At 38.9% G+C, this 18,803-nt stretch overlaps 1 protein-coding gene across 8 annotated transcripts in view; it reads right to left on the reverse strand.

The window, feature by feature from the left end:
- Positions 1-18,803, reverse strand: part of NEO1 (neogenin 1) — a 266,759-nt gene that overhangs the window by 176,689 nt on the left and 71,267 nt on the right. For all 8 annotated transcript variants that reach the window (XM_021940692.2, XM_021940691.2, XM_021940696.2 and 5 more), the window contains exons 2-4: positions 18,442-18,759; positions 12,557-12,832; positions 8,796-8,949 (exon numbers count right to left, since the gene is read on the reverse strand). In XM_021940692.2, the coding sequence (XP_021796384.1) occupies positions 8,796-8,949; positions 12,557-12,832; positions 18,442-18,759 (748 nt within the window). The remainder of the gene's footprint in view (positions 1-8,795; positions 8,950-12,556; positions 12,833-18,441; positions 18,760-18,803) is intronic.

An 18,803-nucleotide genomic window follows, 5' to 3' on the forward strand; every position in this document is an offset into this window, starting at 1 on the left:
AGTGCTGGGATTACAGGAGAAACCCCGTCTCTACTAAAAATACAAAAATTAGCCAGGTGTGGTGGTGCATGCCTGTAATCCCAGCTACTCAGAAGTTGAGGCAGGAGAACTGCTTGAACCCGGGAAGCGGAGGTTGCAGTAAGCCAAGATCATGCCACTGCACTCCAGCCTGGGTGACACAGCGAGACCCCATCTCAAAAAAAAAAAAAAAAGATTTCCTTATAAGGGTAATAAAAATCAGAGGAAATGACTATACAGTCTTGGCCACATTCGTAATTCTCATTCTAGGTAAACGAAGTGCTAGTCTGGCTTAAATTTCATCACATTGTAAAGTCTAGGTAATTAGTCTTCCTGAATCTGATAAACATGATTAAGTTTCTTGACATAGAAAGCTGAAAGCCAGAATCAGATTTGGTGACTTCTCCAAGAAATACGACCCTGCAAGGTAATGACTAACCTTTATCAAGCAACCTTCCTATCAGAAATGTTTTAATTACACCCTTAAATCCCAGGTTTACCTGGTGAAACAGAGAAGCAAGATATTATATAATGGAATAGAGCAGGAATGACTGGGATGAAATAAATGGAGAGATAAGACAGGTCTTTGATGCCTCACAAAATAAGAAAAATTTACAAAAATTAAAATCCTACACTTTATACCTGGATAAAATTTACTAAGTTTCAGAAACAAAAAACTTAATGTTCATGAAATGAAAAATCAGCAATGTATACATGATACCCAGCTGAGATGAACAAAATTTGAAACACTAGCTGTTATTTTTGAAAGCGAGATATAGTAATTTATATCTAATAACTATACTAAAAAATATTGTTGATACTTGATATGCCTGATATTTGGCATACCAGTAGCGTAGCAGTCAGTCTTTCTTCATGGGATTGATTTTACTCCCTTTAAAAAAAGCCTGGAAGAATTAATGTCCATTTGCTTGGCAGAATTAATTCATTCAACTAGTTCATGGCTCACAGTAAAAAGACCATCAAGCCTTTGGAACTCCAAAATTCAAAGATGCAAAGAAAAAAACCAATGTGAAAAAATATATACAGCCAATGGACTCAAGTAAACTCAGTGTTCCTGCGCATAAGGTATCCCTGAGTAGTCTAGGGTCAGTCTGGAAGAGGCTGGTGTGCTAAGGAGAACTTTTCTTTTTTGACCAAGGGGAAAGGCTTTGAAAAAAATTATTTCAATAGGTTTTTGGGGAACAGGTTGTGTTTGGTTACATGAAAAAGTTCTTTAGTGGCGATTTCTGAGATTTTGGTGCAACCATCACCCAAGCAGTGTACACTGCACCCAACGTGTAGCCTTTTATCCCTCAGCACCCCCCCACCCTTTCCCCCGAATCCGCAAAGTCCACTGTATCATTCTTATGCCTTTGCATCTTCATAGCTTAGCTCCCACTTATGAGTGAGAACACAGGATGTTTGGTTTTCCATTCCTGAGTTACTTCACTTAAAATAATGGTCTCCCATTCAATCCAGGTTGCTGTGAATGGTGTTATTTCATTCAATTTTATGGCTGAGTAGTATATATTTATACCACAATTTCTTTATTCACTCATCAATTGATGGGCATTTGGGCTGGTTCCATATTTTTGCAATTGCAAATTGTGCTGCTATAACATGCATGTGCAGTATCTTTTTTGTATAATGACTTCTATTCCTCATTATAGATACAGGAATGGGATTGCTGGATCAAATGATAGATCTACTTGTAGTTCTTTACAGAATCTCCACACTGTTTTCCACAGTGGTTGTACTAGCTTACATTCCCACCAGCAGTGTAAAAGTGCTCCCTTTTCACCACATCCATGTCAAGATCTATTACTTTCTGATTTTTTGATTATGGCCATTCTTGCAGGAGGAAGGCGGTTTCGCACTGTGGCTTTGATTTGCATTTCCCTCATCATTAATGATGTTGAGCATTTTTTCATGTTTGTTGGCCATTTGTATATCTTCTTTTGAGAACTGTCTATTCATGTCCTCAGCCCACTTTTTGATGGCATTGCTTGTTTTTTTCTCACTGATTTGTTTGAGTTCTTGTAGCTTCTGGATATTAGTCCTTTGTCGGATGTATAGATTGTGAAGCTTTTCTCCCACTCTGTGGGTTGTCTGTTTACTAATTATTTCTTTTGCTGTGCGGAAGCTTTTTAAATTAAGTACCATCTATTTATCTTTCTTTTTTTTGTGTTTGTTTTTGCGTTCAGGGTCATGAAGTCTTTGCCTAAGCCAATGTCTAGAAGGGTTTTTTGAATGTTATCTTCTAGAATTTTTATGGTTTCAGGTCTTAGGGAAAGGCTTTTGAGCAGAGTAATGACACAATCAGACTTCTGTGAAGAAACAAAAGAAAGTGGGAAAACACTGAAGCAGAAGTTTGATTATATAATTACATGGTCCAGAATTAAAGAGCAAAAGACTACCTATGGCTGTAACAATAGGGACAAAAAGAAAGCAAAAAAGTATTGACTACTCTTTAAAAGTTGGATAAAGAAGGTAAGGAGAGAGATTTACTCATTCATTTAACAAATATTTATTGGTGTGTCCATATGTGTCAGGTAGCAGCTCGGGATATAGCACTGAGCAAAAACACAATCAGTGCTGTCATGCATCTCAAGTGGGAAACACAGACACAGAAGATAACTCTACAAAACGGTATAGCAAAAGAACCTGCCAGGAAATTAGGGACGAGGAGAGATTTTCCTGACAAAGTAACCCCTAAGCTGAGATCTGAAGAACGAGTAGAAGCTAACTAAAATGAGGTGGGAAAAGTATTTCAGAAAGACAGACTAGCACATGCAAATTAACTGTGGCAGAAAGGATCACAGTGGTTTGGGGATCTAAGAGAAATCAGTGTGGCAAAGTGTAAGAAAAGAGAGGAGGATGAGGATGGAGCCAGACTGCCTAAGGCTTTGAAAACCGTTTTAAGAATTTGGGTCCTTAACCTAAGAACAATGGAAATCCACTAAACATTTTTAAAAGTGGGTAGGGGGTTGAGAGTGCTGTGGTAAAATGAGAGCTTTGAAAAGACTGCTCTGGCAGGAGTGTGAAGGTGTATCTGGAATGAGGCCAGAGTACAAGTGGGAAGAACAATTAGGAGGCCACTGCAGAGACTGTAACTTAGAATAAGGCACGTGGTTAATTCATGGATGGATTCCAGAGTCATGTAGGAGGTAAAATCTTGTAGATACATTAGATAAAGAAACTGAGAAGAAAACAGATGTTAAAGACAACTTCTTTAGGGTGGTAAGAATGAAGAGAAAACCAAAAAAGAGAACTGTTTAATTTAGTTTTTTGTTTGTTGTTATTTGAAAGAGAGTAAAGTTTTTCAAATCTGCATTGAGGAGACCTTTTTCTTCACTGAGATTTCTATTTTTCCATTTGCTTCAAATGTGTTTATAATTGTTCACTGAAGCGATTCTTTGATGACTGCTTTACAATCTTTGTCAGATAATTCTAAAATCTCTGTCACTGCCTTTTCTCCTTTCAGCTGAGGTTTTCCTGGTTCTTGGTATGATGTATTATGTTCAACTGAAACCTGGATATTTTAGGTATTATGTTATGACACTCTGGATCTTATTTAATCCTGTTTTAGCTCTCTTCTTCTAACACCACACTAGCAGAGAAAGTGGGTGGGGGGTGGGAGTGCTGTCTCATTACTGTCAGTTCAGGTTTCCCACTCAGCCTCCACTAACATGTAAGTGGGGAGGGGTTTCCTCATTGCTTCTCAGCAGGGTTGGGAGTTCCAGCACCCCCCTAGGCCTCCGCTGATGCCTCCCTGGGTAGAAGGGGTAGGACTGTCTCATTATTGTTCCCCTACATGGTCACATGGTGTTGACACCACGGAGGGGGCCTTGCTACTACATGATGGTAAAGCCTTGACTCTCCACTGGGCCTCCTTTGATACCACCCCAGTGTGAAAGGAAGGGTTGCCTTTTACGGCTGGATGGGGTGAAAGTCGAGGCTCTCCATGTGTTCTCTACTGACATGGGAGGGGCCTCATTACTGCCTGGCTAGGATAAAAGTCTTGGCTCCCTACTCCAACTCTGACACCACTTAGCAAGGAGGCTGAGATGCCTCGCTACAACCTGGGAAGGGTGGAAATCTAGGCTCCTGGCATGGTCTTTGACTGGCATGGTAGGGTGGGGCCACAGTTTCTTCTGTGGTGTGTGACTGGAGTAGGAGTAAGTACAGTCTAACAGCTTTTGTCTTGGTGAGATGCCCTTTTCCTGCCCCTTTGGCTAGAGAGCACCTTCTGTTGAGGCTTTTTTTGTTTGTGCCTATTAGGGTTTCCAGGTTGCTGGGTTCTTTAGCTCCAAGTCTGGTACATATGAGGCAAAACACAGCTCAGGTTCCTGACAGGGTCTTGTGGGGCGGAGGGGAACCTGAGCCCACAGAACTAACCACCAAGTTGGCTGGGCGCAGTAATGCACATATGTAATCCCAGCATTTTGGGAGGCCAAGATGGGTGGATCATTTGAGGCCAGGAGTTTGAGACCAGCCTGGCCAACATGGCGAAACCCTGTCTCTACTAAAAATACAAAAATTAGCTGGCAGTGGTGACACATGCCTATAATCCCAGCTACTCATTTGATCCTGGAAGCGGAGGCTGCGGTGAGCCAAAAGCACACCACCACACTCCAGCCTGGGCAACAGAGCAAGACTCTGTCGCAAGAAATATAAAAAAGAACTAACAATCATGCTGTTCCTTGGGTCTCAAGCTCCCTAGCCACTCAATCTCAATTTTTCTCTCTCTACCTTTCAGAGTCTTCTTATGTTTGTTTCACATGTAACATCCCGGGTTTTTGGGTGTATTTAGCAAAAGGAATAGGGAAAAATATATCTACTCAATTTTCCTAGAAGTGGAAGTCTTTCATTTGTTTTTTAAATAACCTTATTTTTCTACTACTGTCAATTGTAATAATATCAAGCATTTTAACCTGTTCCTTTGCAGTGGGGTTCAGATCTATCATTCCATTAAAAGATAACGTTATTTGACTACTAAATTACATTTTTCTGTCAATCATCTTGAACGTTAGCATTTATATTTTCCGGATTCTCTCCCTTTAAATTAAAACTACTTAGTGAATGGGATCCATTTCGACCCCCCTCTTTCATTAGCTATAATTATTGTAAATCTGAACAAATTTGATCAAAGGTTAAATATATAGATCAATTCTTGGACATTTATAAAAGTCATGGAAATGTTTTTAAGTTCACTTTCAAAGAAGTCTTAAGATTAGTAATAAAAAAGGACATTTAGTTATTTAAGATCTTTTTTTTACTAGAGCCAGCCCAACACTATCTGAATTTCTAGCCACTTTTTTCTTTCAACTTCTAATCCTCTAATTTGGGGTCTAGATCATTTATTGGCTAAGGCCTATCTACATATCTCATAAGGCTCTAGCAGAAACAAAGATATTTTGAGTAATTACATACATCCAACCAAAAGCACTCCTGTGCTTCATTCACTTACTTATATTTTCCTACATTACTTTGGGTTATTCAAGCTAAATATATTGGCCACCACTTCCCCTCCCCAGTTATGTGCCAGGCACTGTGCTAGAGTCTGGATAGACCAATGTGAACACCACCAACACTGTCCTGCTCTTATTTTCTTCTGAAACTTCTCGAGACAGTGACATACCAAGGCAGTGCTTCTCAGACTTTTCAGCCACCTAACCTGAGTATTCAGGAGCCTACAGAACTAAAGGCAGAAATAAGTCAACTCAATCTTCAAAGTCTACCGCTTTATCCTTAAAATTCAGAGGAGTATTACTAACCACGACATATTCACTAAAAATCATCTGCTCCCAAGGATATCTCTGAATAAAATTGGATGTTTCAGGAAGATATGAAACTTTTCTATCATGATGTGCATACCCTGGCCCACTCAGACCCCAGTCTGAGAATCATTCTACTAAAAGAACAATTCTCTAACACGTTGTATAAAATAGCAATCCTATCTCTATTTCTCTTGGCACTCCTGATATAATTTGTCTTAATCTTCATAGCACTTACCATAACCTGACATTTTTTATTTTTACTTATTATCTGACTCTTTCCCACTAGAATATAAGCTCTATGCGATCAAGAACTCCATTTGCTTCACTACTCTACTCCCAGCACCTGGAACATGCATGACATAGTCAGCATTTGATAAATATTTGTTGAGTAATTACTGAACAAATGAGAATCATAGAAAGCCTCACATTTATTTCTGACATAAAAAATCATTATATATAAGTTTTATATCTTCAGAATATCCCTTCATGACAAAATATGTTTTAAAATAACATATTTCAGCCTTCCTACTCCTGATAAAGATTTTGTTCTAACATATAGCCAATTAAAATTTCTACTGTAAGAACTTCACGTTTATCCCTATTTTAAGGTTCCCTATGTTTCAGTTGGCAAAAAAAAAAAAAAAAAAAAATTGAAGTCTTATAAATTCTTTGCTTATATAGTATTTAGCTGGAAAGAGGAGTAGAAAGGAAGCAAAATGTAGAAAGGAGTAGGGAGGAAGCAAAATGTGGAGAGAGGAAGTTGCTGAGTGGATGGATGATGCGAAAGAAATCAGGTGATGTTGGGGAGAATGGCATGTTTTGCTAATGGGGCACGTGGGGAACAATCTGACTGTATTCCATCATCCCCAGTGATCATTGTAGGCTGATCACCCAGGTAACTAGACAGATACCCATTTCTACATTTTGGCTACTGAACTATACAAATTAAAACTGTCCACTTTTGATTACACAACTGAGAAACTCTAGACCTGCCCTGTCCAAATCAATAGCCACTAGCCACATGTGGCTACCTGAAATGTGGCCTGTATAACTGCAGAACTGAATTTCTGAAATTTTAAAATAAATGTACAAGCTAAAGCTGTGTTAAATGTTTCCCACTAAACACAAACTTTATTGTTTTGGTAGAACTACATTTCATATTAACTGGTACATCACATAAAATATTACTATTATATTTATTATTGTACATGTACTTCTTACTTTTTAAAAACATGGCTATAAGACATTTTTAAATTACATGTGTGGCTTGTGTTATACTTCAATTGAACAGGACTGCTGTAGAACAATGGTCCTCAACTGGGGGCAATTTTGTTTCCCAAGGACTATCTCACAGTATCTAGGGACATTTTTGGTTGTCACAATTTGGAAGTGCTATTGCCACCTATGGGTAGAAGGCAGGGATGCCAGTAAACATCCTACAGTGTACAAGATAACATTATTTTGGAAGCAAAAACATACCTACCTACCACCACCCCACATCTCTTATGAGAATACATCTGAGAAAAGCACCCATTGCATAAGGGAGTAATGAGAGGAGACAGGAAGGAGAGTGAGGTGGTTGGTATTTTGTGAAAGATGAAGAATTTATGATTTCTGATAGGATTTCAAAAGGCAAAAACAACAGGATGAGGAATACAGTTTCTTTCCTTTTTTTTTTTTTCTTTTTTCTTTTTTGAGACGGAGTTTTGCTCTTGTTGCCCAGGCTGGAGTGCAGTGGTGCGATCTCGGGTCACTGCAACCTCCATCTCCTGGGTTCAAGTGATTCTCCCACCTCAGCCTCCCGAGTAGCTGGGACTACAGGCACATGCCACAACGCCTGGCTAATTTTTTGTATTTTTAGTAGAGACAGGGTTTCATTGTGTTAGCCAGGATGGTCTTGATCTCCCGACCTCGTGATCTGCCCGCCTCAACCTCCCAAAGTGCTGGGATTACAGGCGTGAGCCACCGTGCCCAGCCCAATTTCTCATACTGATTGTGCAATGGAAAAACTACTGTCAACGAAATGCATATGAGAATGAGTAAGAAGACTCAGGCTACTCAGGACCAAAGCTCCTGCAAAAATTTAGGGAAGAAAATCCTGAAGCGATTCCTCAAGGATCTAGAACTAGATGTACCATATGACCCAGCCATCCCATTACTGGGTATATACCCAAAGGATTATAAAACATGCTGCTATAAAGACACATGCACACGTATGTTTATTGCGGCACTATTCACAATAGCAAAGACTTGGAATCAACCCAAATGTCCATCAGTGACAGACTGGATTAAGAAAATGTGGCACATATACACCATGGAATACTATGCAGCCATAAAAAAGGATGAGTTTGTGTCCTTTGTAGGGACATGGATGCAGCTGGAAACCATCATTCTTAGCAAACTATCACAAGAACAGAAAACCAAACACCGCATGTTCTCACTCATAGGTGGGAACTGAACAATGAGATCACTTGGACTCGGGAAGGGGAACATCACACACCGGGGCCTATCATGGGGAGGGGGGAGGGGGGAGGGGGGAGGGATTGCATTGGGAGTTATACCTGATGTAAATGACGAGTTGATGGGTGCTGACGAGTTGATGGGTGCAGCACAGCAACATGGCACAAGCATACATATGTAACAAACCTGCACGTTATGCACATGTACCCTTAGAACTTAAAGTATAATAAAAAAAAAAAAAAAAAAAAAAAAAAACATGGGAAAAAAAAAAAATCCTGAAGCCTTAAGCTGAATACACTGCGGCTTCAACAGGAACAAAGGGAATAATTAATTATCTCTTAATATTTTGAAATTATCTTTTTCTTTAAATATCCTAATCATATATATCACATAAACATATTTCAAGGATGATATATGAGCATTATGATGTGTTTAAATAAAGTTGATAATCTTTTAAAATTAGTCAGTAGTCCCAAATGGGATTAGACAAAGTCTTAAGCTAAGGCTGAAAAAGGCTTTTAGGCAGACAACACTTACCTCTCTGTGTCAAGTGCCTCCTCATTTTTCATCCATTTAATGGTTGGAGTAGGAAGTCCTGAAGCAACACATGGCAACACTACATCCTGACCAATGACTCTGACTAAGGGAGAAGGCTGTTTCAAAAACACCAAGTCTGATGTCACCTCAGTATCTAAAAGAAAAAAAAAAAAGCCAAAACAAAACAACAAATTAACAAAAGACAATAATTAAATAAAGGACAAAACAAGCCGGGCATGGTGGCTCACACCTGTAATCCCATCACTTTGGGAGACTGAGGAGGGAGGACTGCTTGAGCCCAGGAGTTTGAGACTAGGGTAGGCAATATAGCAAGACCCCATCATTACCCCCACCCACACACACACACAAAAGACAGAGCAATTTACCGCTTTAATCTTGAGGAACGACTAATTCTTATTCAGTCTGTGTGGCTTTATATGACAAAATATTTTAAGCAAAAATAATATAAAGATTTCCATTCAAATTAGCAAACACTTCTCAAACAAATTCTATGTGCAAAGCATTGTGCTAGCCTCTTTAGGGGTCTTAAGGACATATAACGTACCGCTCCTGCCTTCAGGGTATGTACTTCTCAATCAATTGAGGGATATTTGACATGAATCCCCTTCACGTTGAAAGATAAGATAAAAGCCATATGAGTGGTACAAACAGCGGAGACTGAGTAAGCTCAGGACCCTTGGCATCTTCCTCCTTGGTATCCTTATCCATACTCACAGGGATAAGATGTTTCCTTTCTTTCCTGTATCTGTGTATTATTTCTGAAAAGCTTTCAGAGTTTCATCTCTTTAACTTGCTCACTTAGTCTGTCAATCCCTTGATTTTGTAATTGAGCAACCATCTAGCTACTACTATATTTGTATATTTCTTATTCAGACATTAGAATTAATGTGTGTTCACTTTATAGAGTTGTCCTCTTGTGGAAACATGGAAAGGCCACACTCTTGTGGGCAGAAGATAGAGTTCTCTCCTCAATAGGGTAATATTAACTTAACATTGAGTTTTGACAAAAAAGGTCTCAGGCCGAAGAGATGTGACTCTTGTGCTCACATGCTTTGGAAAAGATGTTCTACAGCCACGATAACAACCTCCAGGACTAGCCTTAAACTTGTCTAACCTATTAGTGACAGTCCTGTGGCCATGGTAACAAGGAAACATTGCCTAATCGATTACTGACAACTCACAAGGGTGAACGTGCCTTTGAAAGCCAAACAAGCTCAGGCTTTGAAAGTCAGCCAACTAATGGTACAGTCATTTGCTTTTAAGGTTGACGTTAACTTGCTCCCACCTCCGTAATCAACCACAAAATATGTTTCTATGACTGACATTAATCCACCTCTGTCTCTTAACCAGTACAACCCAAAACAATGTCTTCTGAAAAATTCTATAGGAGATCAGGACTTAGCTTTGCTCAAGACAACTATGTTTGACGAGCACAACTCTCCCTTACTTAAGTAAGCAAAATATTCCACGTTATGTTTTTGTTTCAGATGTTGAGTAGTGATCTCATCTTTTGACACTACAAACCTTGTTTTCTTGGATCCCATTTTGAGGATTTGCTTAAATGCTACCCTAGGTGTTGAGAAGTTCTTACCTCTGTCATGTAAAAGCAAGTGAGCAAGCAGGCTGAACGATATTGGTATATGGCAATAGTTCTTTTTTAAAATTCACCTTGAATTACTTAGGTATATTTTAATCAAATTTTGATAAGAATCAATTAAACAAATTCATAGCAAATATTACTGGCTTCTATATGCCAGAAAGTGTTTTTGGCAGCAGACAAAATTCCCTGCTCTGGTTGAGTTTACGTACTAACGAGGGAGACAGACAAGTAAGATAGAATATGTCAGATGGTGATACGTTCTGAAGTAAAATGAAGGTAGAAGGAGAAAACACTGGGGGTGGAAATCAAAGATTGTTGTTTTAAACACAGTGTTCAAGAAAGGCTTCACTGATAAAGTGATATTGGAGCAGAGAGGTAAGAGAGTGACCCAGGCAGGTATCTGAGGAAAGAGGATTCCAGGTAGAGAAAATGACCAAAAGCATATCTGGAGTATCGCAGAAACATAAAGTGATCACAATCTTCGAGTGAGGGAGAGAAGAGTAGGAGATGTGACAGGTGAGAGAAAGCAAGAAAGTGGTATTAAGATTATAAATCTTTTCAGGCCAGAACTTTAACTCTGAATGACACAGAAAACCATTAGGGAGTTTTGAGCAAAGGTGTGACAAGATCTAATAATATACACCTTACACTGGCCACTGTGGCTCACACCTGTAAGCCCAGCACTTTGGGAGGCCAAGGTGGGAGAATCACTTGAGCCCAGGAGTTCAAGGCCAACTTGGGCAATACGGCAAAATCCCATCTCTACAAAAAATACAAAAAAATTAGCTGGATGTGGTGGTGTGAACTATTAGCCCCAGCTACTCGGGAGGCTGAGGTAGGAGGAACACTTGAGCCCAGGAGGTCAAGGCTGCAGTGAACCAGGATCACACCACTGCACTCTAGCCCGGGTTACAGGGCAAGACCCTGTCTCAAGACACACACACGCACACACGCGCACACACACACTTTAAAAGATACTGTCCTTGCTGAGAATATACTGAGACAGAATTGACGAGGGATAACGACAAAAAAAAGAACCTGGATTTTTAAAAAGATCAGTTGAAGGGCTATTAGGAACACCCTCAAGAGTTGCAGCTCACAGTCCTGCTTTGCAAACCCATCCATAGGTTTAAAATGAGCCTATTTAACAGACATAGAACTCTTCCCAAATAATGTAGGGATGGTTCAATTATATTCAGAAACTCAAATTTGAGATGAGAAACATGGAGGGGGCACCTAGCAGTAAGAACAGAAGGTAAACAGTCATGAAACACCAAAAGGCTAGAGGGGCTACGATGAGCTACAAGTGGGAGGAAGTTATGAGTAAGCAGAAGTTATACAGTGAGAAAAGATATACAGAATTGATTATGAGGAATGCCAGAAGGGGCAGGAACTGAGAAGACACACAAAAAGAAAGACTCAAATAGGAGCTGAGTTTACACTAAAATGGGGAGTATAAAGATCCAAGGACTCTTGCCTGCCATTGCCTCTAGAGCCACCATGTTAACACTTACCACCCAACCCATCCCTTATATGAACTAGCCTGGATGGGTATCTGATTTGTATAAGTGAAACGATCTAACAATAAAAGTATCCTATTGTTGGGGAGAAGGCTTGACAAAAGATACAGAGCTAAATTTTTAATAATGCATTCCCTAAAGAGTGGATCTTCTGGCACATTTTCTTCTTTTCACTCCTATAAGAAACTGAGACTCCTTATGCTGACAGTAAAATGTCATACCACATATTAACATTGGTTTTTTTTTTTTTTTTTTTTTTTTTTTTGAGATGGAGTCTTGCTCTATTACCCAGGTTGTAGTGCAGTGTCACAATCTCGGCTCACTGTACCCTCCACCTTCCGGGTTCAAGCAATTTTCCTGCGTCAGCCTCCAGAGTAGCTGGGGTTTCAGGCACCCGCCACCACGCCTGGCTAATTTTTGTATTTTTAGTAAAGACAGGGTTTTGCTATGTTGGCCAGGCTGGACCTCAGGTGATCCACCACTTCAACCTCCCAAAGTGCTGGGATTACAGGCATGAGCCACTGTGCCCGGCCAATATTCATTATTTTTAAAAATTCTAACAGAACAATGTTTACCCATTCATAAACATAAAACCATCAGTCCTGATAATGAGTTAATACCTGGAAGAACCTTCAATTCAACTTCATCACTATACTTTGGTGGCCCACCACTTTCCACTACGCAGCGATAAAGCCCGCCATCTCCTTCAGTTGCATTGCTGATAACCAGCATTCCACTTGGAAGTTTGATAACTCTATCATCCAGAAGAAGGGGGTGTCTGTTCTGTTCCCACCTCACAAACGGGACCAAATCTGCATTAACTTCACAATTCAGAATTGCGCTGTTCCCAGCATAAACTGAGGAAGGTTCTGGTTGGCTGGTAAATCTTGGAAGACCTGGACAATAAAGGAAAAGAAGAAATAAAATTTAATTAAATATTACTTTAAAATTTTGTCTTGGGGGCCAGGAGCAAGTCAGCCCACATGGCTACAACATATGGCAGAACCAGGGTTGAGAAAAAGGTCCACAGAAATTAGCTAAATACAGGAATACTGGGCAAACAAGTAAATGCATTAAGGATAAATGGAATCAGATTCCTCACAGTTGGAGAAGCAAGGTACAAACATTGAAAAGGAGATGGGTAGAATAAGTCCTATGGTACTGGTCTAGAATGGAGGTATCAGTGTAAACGTCATGGTTTTATATAATTATAGAAATAAAAATCTATATGGGTGCCTATGTATGTGTAAAATATTTATACATTTTGTCATTACATATTCATTGCTATACCTATATACATATATACACCTATATACTTCCTAGCCCTGTCCACAGAGAAGGTCCAGCATCGATATCACTTCAGTAGCAATGGTACATATGGTGTCTCTACCTTTTCTAAATAACATTCTTGGAGAAATGCCCAATTCTAAGAGTGCAGATGGAGAGAAAGTACAAGATGAACCTGGGACATCTTACAACATAAAGAAAGAAAAGTATCCAAAGAACAATGAAGACATATCAGAAGGGCATAGAAGTCAGACTGAAGGGAGCTTCCTCTGGTTAAATCTGGGATAATGGTATTAACATGCACTATAACCCACTGAATAAAACAAGAATCTGTGGGTTCATGCAAATGTAAACAAGTAAGTGGAAGAGAAGGAAAAGCTCTACCGTACAGAAATGATGGAACTAGAAAAATCACCACTTGATAGTAATAACTGATTCAGGCATGAATCTCAATGGATACTAAAACTAGTAAACAAAAATGTGATGAGGAACAGTATATTTACAGAGTATCAAAGTATCTCTTCCCAAAATACTCATTACTAATTAACAAAAGTACAAAGCTTTACAATGGAGAAACACTGCACAGACCATCTTAGGTAGTAAAAGTTAACCTAACCAGCAACAGAACAAAATAGCACATGCTTCTTGGCATGATGCACAGAGAACACAGCATTACTTCTGTGGTATTTCTCCCAAAACTGCGAAATCTGAATCTATTCATGGGAGAAATCGAACAAACCCAAAATGAGGCAAGGAAAAACCAAGTTATGTCAAAAGAGTTTAGAGACACAACTACTAAGTGAAATATGTAATCTTGGGCCAGAAAGAAGAGTATGTGTGGGAGGAGGACGGGGGGTACTCTGCTTTGGGTTTTTACTATAAAGAACATTATTGAGATAATCAGTGAAATCTAAATTAAACGGTAGTGTTGTATTACAGTTAATTTCCTAATTTTGATGGATATCTGTGGTTATCTAGGAGAATGTCCTTGTTTCAAAGAACTATACACGTGGGTATTTAGGTGGCAGTTACAGGAAAACCTGTCTGCAATTTACTCTTAATGGCTCAGAAAAAATATGTATTTGGATGTATGCATATTTGGGGGATAAGGCAGATATGATAAGATGTTACCAATCAGGTAATCTAGGTGAAGCTATATGAGATTTCTTGGTTCTATTCTTGTACCTACTCCCTAAGTTTGAAATGATCTCAAAATAAAATGTGAACCAAAAATGTCATCATAAATATAGATGCCACAGGATGCAGTAGCTAAGAGCATCAGTTTTCAAGTCACATATCTGAATCTGAACCCCCACACCACCACTTCATGGGTGTATGAAGCTTGCAAGTTATTTAACCACTCCCTAAGACTCAGTTTCTTCACAAGTAAAATGAGAATAACAGGCCTCACAGGATTGTTAAAAGAAAAAAAAGTACTTAAAATAAATAATTTATATATAGTATATTGCATAAACACTTAACTAGCTATTATAATTAATATCTAAAAAGTGAATGCTATGCTCAGAATGAAACAAAATGTTTCTTCAAGGAAGAACAAACAAATCATGAGAAATGATTACAGGTTTTCTAGTTTTATGACGGTGAATTAGTCCAAACATAAATCACACAGGTTTTACAGCCCTGCAATAAGCTTTTTCTTTTTCCTTTTTTTTTTTTTTTTTTTTTCATTTCAAGGGGATTTTTGCAGGAAAAAAAATAAAGATAAAATTATCCAAAAAATCTGCTTTTTTTCCTTGAGCTCCCATGATTTGATCAAAAATCTACTTTTAAGAAACCAGAATATCAGAAGAAAGGAATTAACAAAGAGAAACACAGAAACTAATAAAGTTGGGGAAAGGAGGAAATCTTAATCAATAAAACCAAAATATGGTTCTATTTTAATTTAATTTAATTTTTTTTTTTTTTTTTGAGACAGAGTCTCACTCTGTCGCCCATGCTGGAGTACAGTGGCACAATCTTGGCTCGCTGCAACCTTTGCTTCCAGGGTTGAAACGATTCTCCTGCCTCAGCCTCCCAAGTAGCTGGGGTTACAGGCGTGCACTAGCATACTGGCTAATGTGTGTATTTTTAATAGAGATGGGGTTTCACCATGTTGGCCAGGCTGGTCTCAAACTCCTGACCTCAGGTGATTCGCCCATCTCGGCCTCCTATAGTGCTGGGATTACAGGCGTGAGCCACTGCGCCCAGCTCAGTTGTATTTTTAAGAGTCAAAAAATTCTTCCTCCTGAGGTCTCATGAAAATTAGTAATTTTTAAAATGTAAGCTCACAAAAACATATGGAGAATTGGCAGACAAGAGATTTCAAAAAATTTCTGAGTAGGGAAAGCAGATGGAGGACTAGTAACTGACATATCAAGGCAGGGAACGCTGCAGCTTCCTGCGCTCCCAAGAAGGAAGCCAGTTGTCCTGCTGCCTCTGGAGAACTACAGGACAAAAAGGAGAGTGGGAGTAAGACCTGGAGTTGACAAGAGGATATTAACAATGTCTGTATATAGAGCACCCTATTACCCCACCTCTGGGCACAAAATACCCACAGGCAGCATACTGCTCAGGCAAAAAAACAGAAATTTTGGTTGTGGAGAAATGAGACAGCTCAGGGAAAAAGACCTCTCATACTTAATTCTATGAGGTACCTATTTACTGATCTTTTAAAAACTTCCCTTCTTGCTTGACTTGGCTATGATCAGTACTACTGCTTGCAACCAAAAAACTCTAAGAGTCTTTTAGAATGGCAATTTGGCAGAATTTTAAGTTTTATTGAGATATAATTTATATACCATAAAGTTCACTATCTAAAGTACATAATTTAATATATTTTAGTATATGAATAAAGTTGGGTAATCATCACCATAATCTCGTTTCAGAACCTTTTCATCATTCCAGAAAGAAATCTTGTACTCACTTGCAGTCATTCTGCATAACCCCATACCTACCCCACAATGCCTAGGAGTGGAATTGCTGGGTCATATGGTAACACCATGGTTAACATTTTGAGGAACTGACAAACTAGTTCCTTTTAATTGCGCACACACACAAGTGTATCTTATGATCCAGGAATCCCAATTCCAGTAATCTATTTTATAGAAATAAAGATTTGCAGAAGGCAGTTCACTACAGTATTGCCTATAATATCCAACAATTTAATCCATTTAACTGTTCATCAACAAAGAAATCTTCAAATAAATCACAGTAAGTATATCTAGACAATGTATACTATGCAACTATTTAAAAGAACTTTTATTTAATCACTTAGCTTGGATACTATTTACTCCTGATACCTAGGGCCAAGAGTGGGTTAAATAACTTTCCTACAGAACCCTGTATGCAGTCACCGCAGAATGTATCACCTTTTGTGGTGCTGCTGGCTTAGATACTGGGTCAAAAAATGCTTCCTGAAGGTATCAAAGCTAAGAGAAAGAATGGACAAACTTAGCAGAGGAGAAGAAAGTGAGGAAAGGTGGAGGATAAAATTAACAGGCAGTGGGGATGCCATGAGCAAAGGGTGGAAGGCAGAGAATAAATGAAAGGAAAAAAACACTCAGTACTGCCAGTGCTTATAACTGTGGTGAGGGTGATGGTGGAGGTAGGGGACAGGAGTGGGGACAGAGGCAGGGTGAAATGTTAAGAAATAAGGTTGGAGAAGTGGAGGACAGCTCATAAAAGGAATCAACAGGCCTGTTATTTGAGAGTTTAGATGTTACCTTGATGGTGTTACTGGAGGATCACTGAAGGATGAGAAAGAGTACTCTAGCCAGGTTGGAGACTGGACTGGAGGAGGGGAAAAGTAAGGTAGCAGGCAGATGCTTACAAGGCTGTGCTGAGGGAACACTGGAAGTTGCCTCGGGAAGGAGAAAGTGGATTAAGTACAGAGAAATTAAGAAGCAGAATTCACTGGATTTGATGATAGTATGTGGGGGGACAGCTGAGAGGAAGGCGCCCATGAATAAAGCCCAGATAAGAGACATTTAAGAACTTAAATTATAAACACTGACCTCATTATGACATTGTAAAGGCAGTCATTATACTAATTTATTTAAGAAACATGTTGGAGAAAGCCTGGCAAATAGATTATTTAAGGGAGAGAGAAGAAAGAAAAGAAAAGAAAAGGGAAATGAAAAGAGAAAGAAAAGAAAAGGAAGAAAAATATAAAGAGAAAAGAAGGAAGAAAGGAAAGAAGGGAGGGTAGAAGGGAGTGAGGGAGAGAGAGAAGGAAAGAAAAGGGAAATTTTCTATCCTCAGTCTATGACTACGGAATAATTACAGAAACTTTTTGCCACACCCAAATTCAACTTTGAGTATTTGTCCCCAAAGAGAAAAAAAAAAAACAGCCATTGTGCTCTGAAAGTATGAGCAAATATACTCTGGAGTGAGCCTGAGATGGGGAACCATAATCCTGGAGTAGGAATGAGATGGGAGACTACTATCTCTAAGGTCCTGTCTCACACGTGGGCATCTCACCAAGGTGAGAGTAAATACAGGACTTAACGATAACATTTTTGTATAACATGACCCTTCACAAAAACTATTTCCTCTGGTACTCAAGTAAAGAAACACTATCTCAGGAATGCTAGTATCTACTATAAAACAGACATGACTTACTTAGAAACCACATCTTATTCTTCTAGATCCCTATTTTTCTTACATTTTCCACCATTCTTCAAATAAGGAAACTCTGAAAAGGAGGGAAAGTTCCTCTCTTTATAACTTTCTGCTCTCCACCTTAATATACACTGTCTAGATTTTAAAACAATTAATCCAATTGAATGTCATTTCCTTGGTTAAGGCATCAAGGAACCAGGATTCTGACTTTACTTCAAGTTTTACAAAACTATACTAAATGGTTATGCTGGGTAAGATAGAAGTTGGCCATCAAAGTGATTTAATTTTCCTATACCACTTCCTCTGCCACTTCCACGTTTAAAAGGAGAAAAGAACTGCTCAGTACTTCTGATAGCAATATTAAGCCATCGGACAAGTGGAAACACGCTATAGTTTATTCTCTACGGCACTGAGCAAACCCTATAGCAAGGTCCCATACACAGAGTATATGCACAGTTGATATCTGTTAAATGAGTACATTTGTTGCTACTAATTAAATGAAAACTCCAAGAGAATAGTGCTTTTATCAAGATGTACGTGTTACAAATATTTGAAAATGCAAAAAAAAAAAAAAAAAAAAAAATCACTTAAACCTTACCTGCTACTGTGAGCTTGGCTGTTCTACTGACAATAGTTCCAAGACTCTCAACAGTGGCCACACACTGATAATAACCTTCATCAGGTTTATTGTGTTTGGAATGCACCACGTTGCTGATAAATAAAGATCCATCTGGGAGAAGCTGGCGTCGATCATCTGATGCTAAGTTTAAAAAAGTTCCATCTTTTTTCCATTCAATTTTTGGAGAAGGCTCAGAATATGCTGAACAGTTTAATATAACAGAAGAGCCTCTAACTGAGAGTGTATCCACCGGCTCCACCAGAAAATAAAATGGAGTGAACGTTCGAATGCTGGCTCCTACAAAAATAAAGAAAAAGAACAAAGTTAGGCAAACCTTTCTT

Source organism: Papio anubis, chromosome 7, assembly GCF_008728515.1.
Source record: "Papio anubis isolate 15944 chromosome 7, Panubis1.0, whole genome shotgun sequence".
NCBI classification, from domain to species: Eukaryota; Metazoa; Chordata; class Mammalia; order Primates; family Cercopithecidae; genus Papio; species Papio anubis.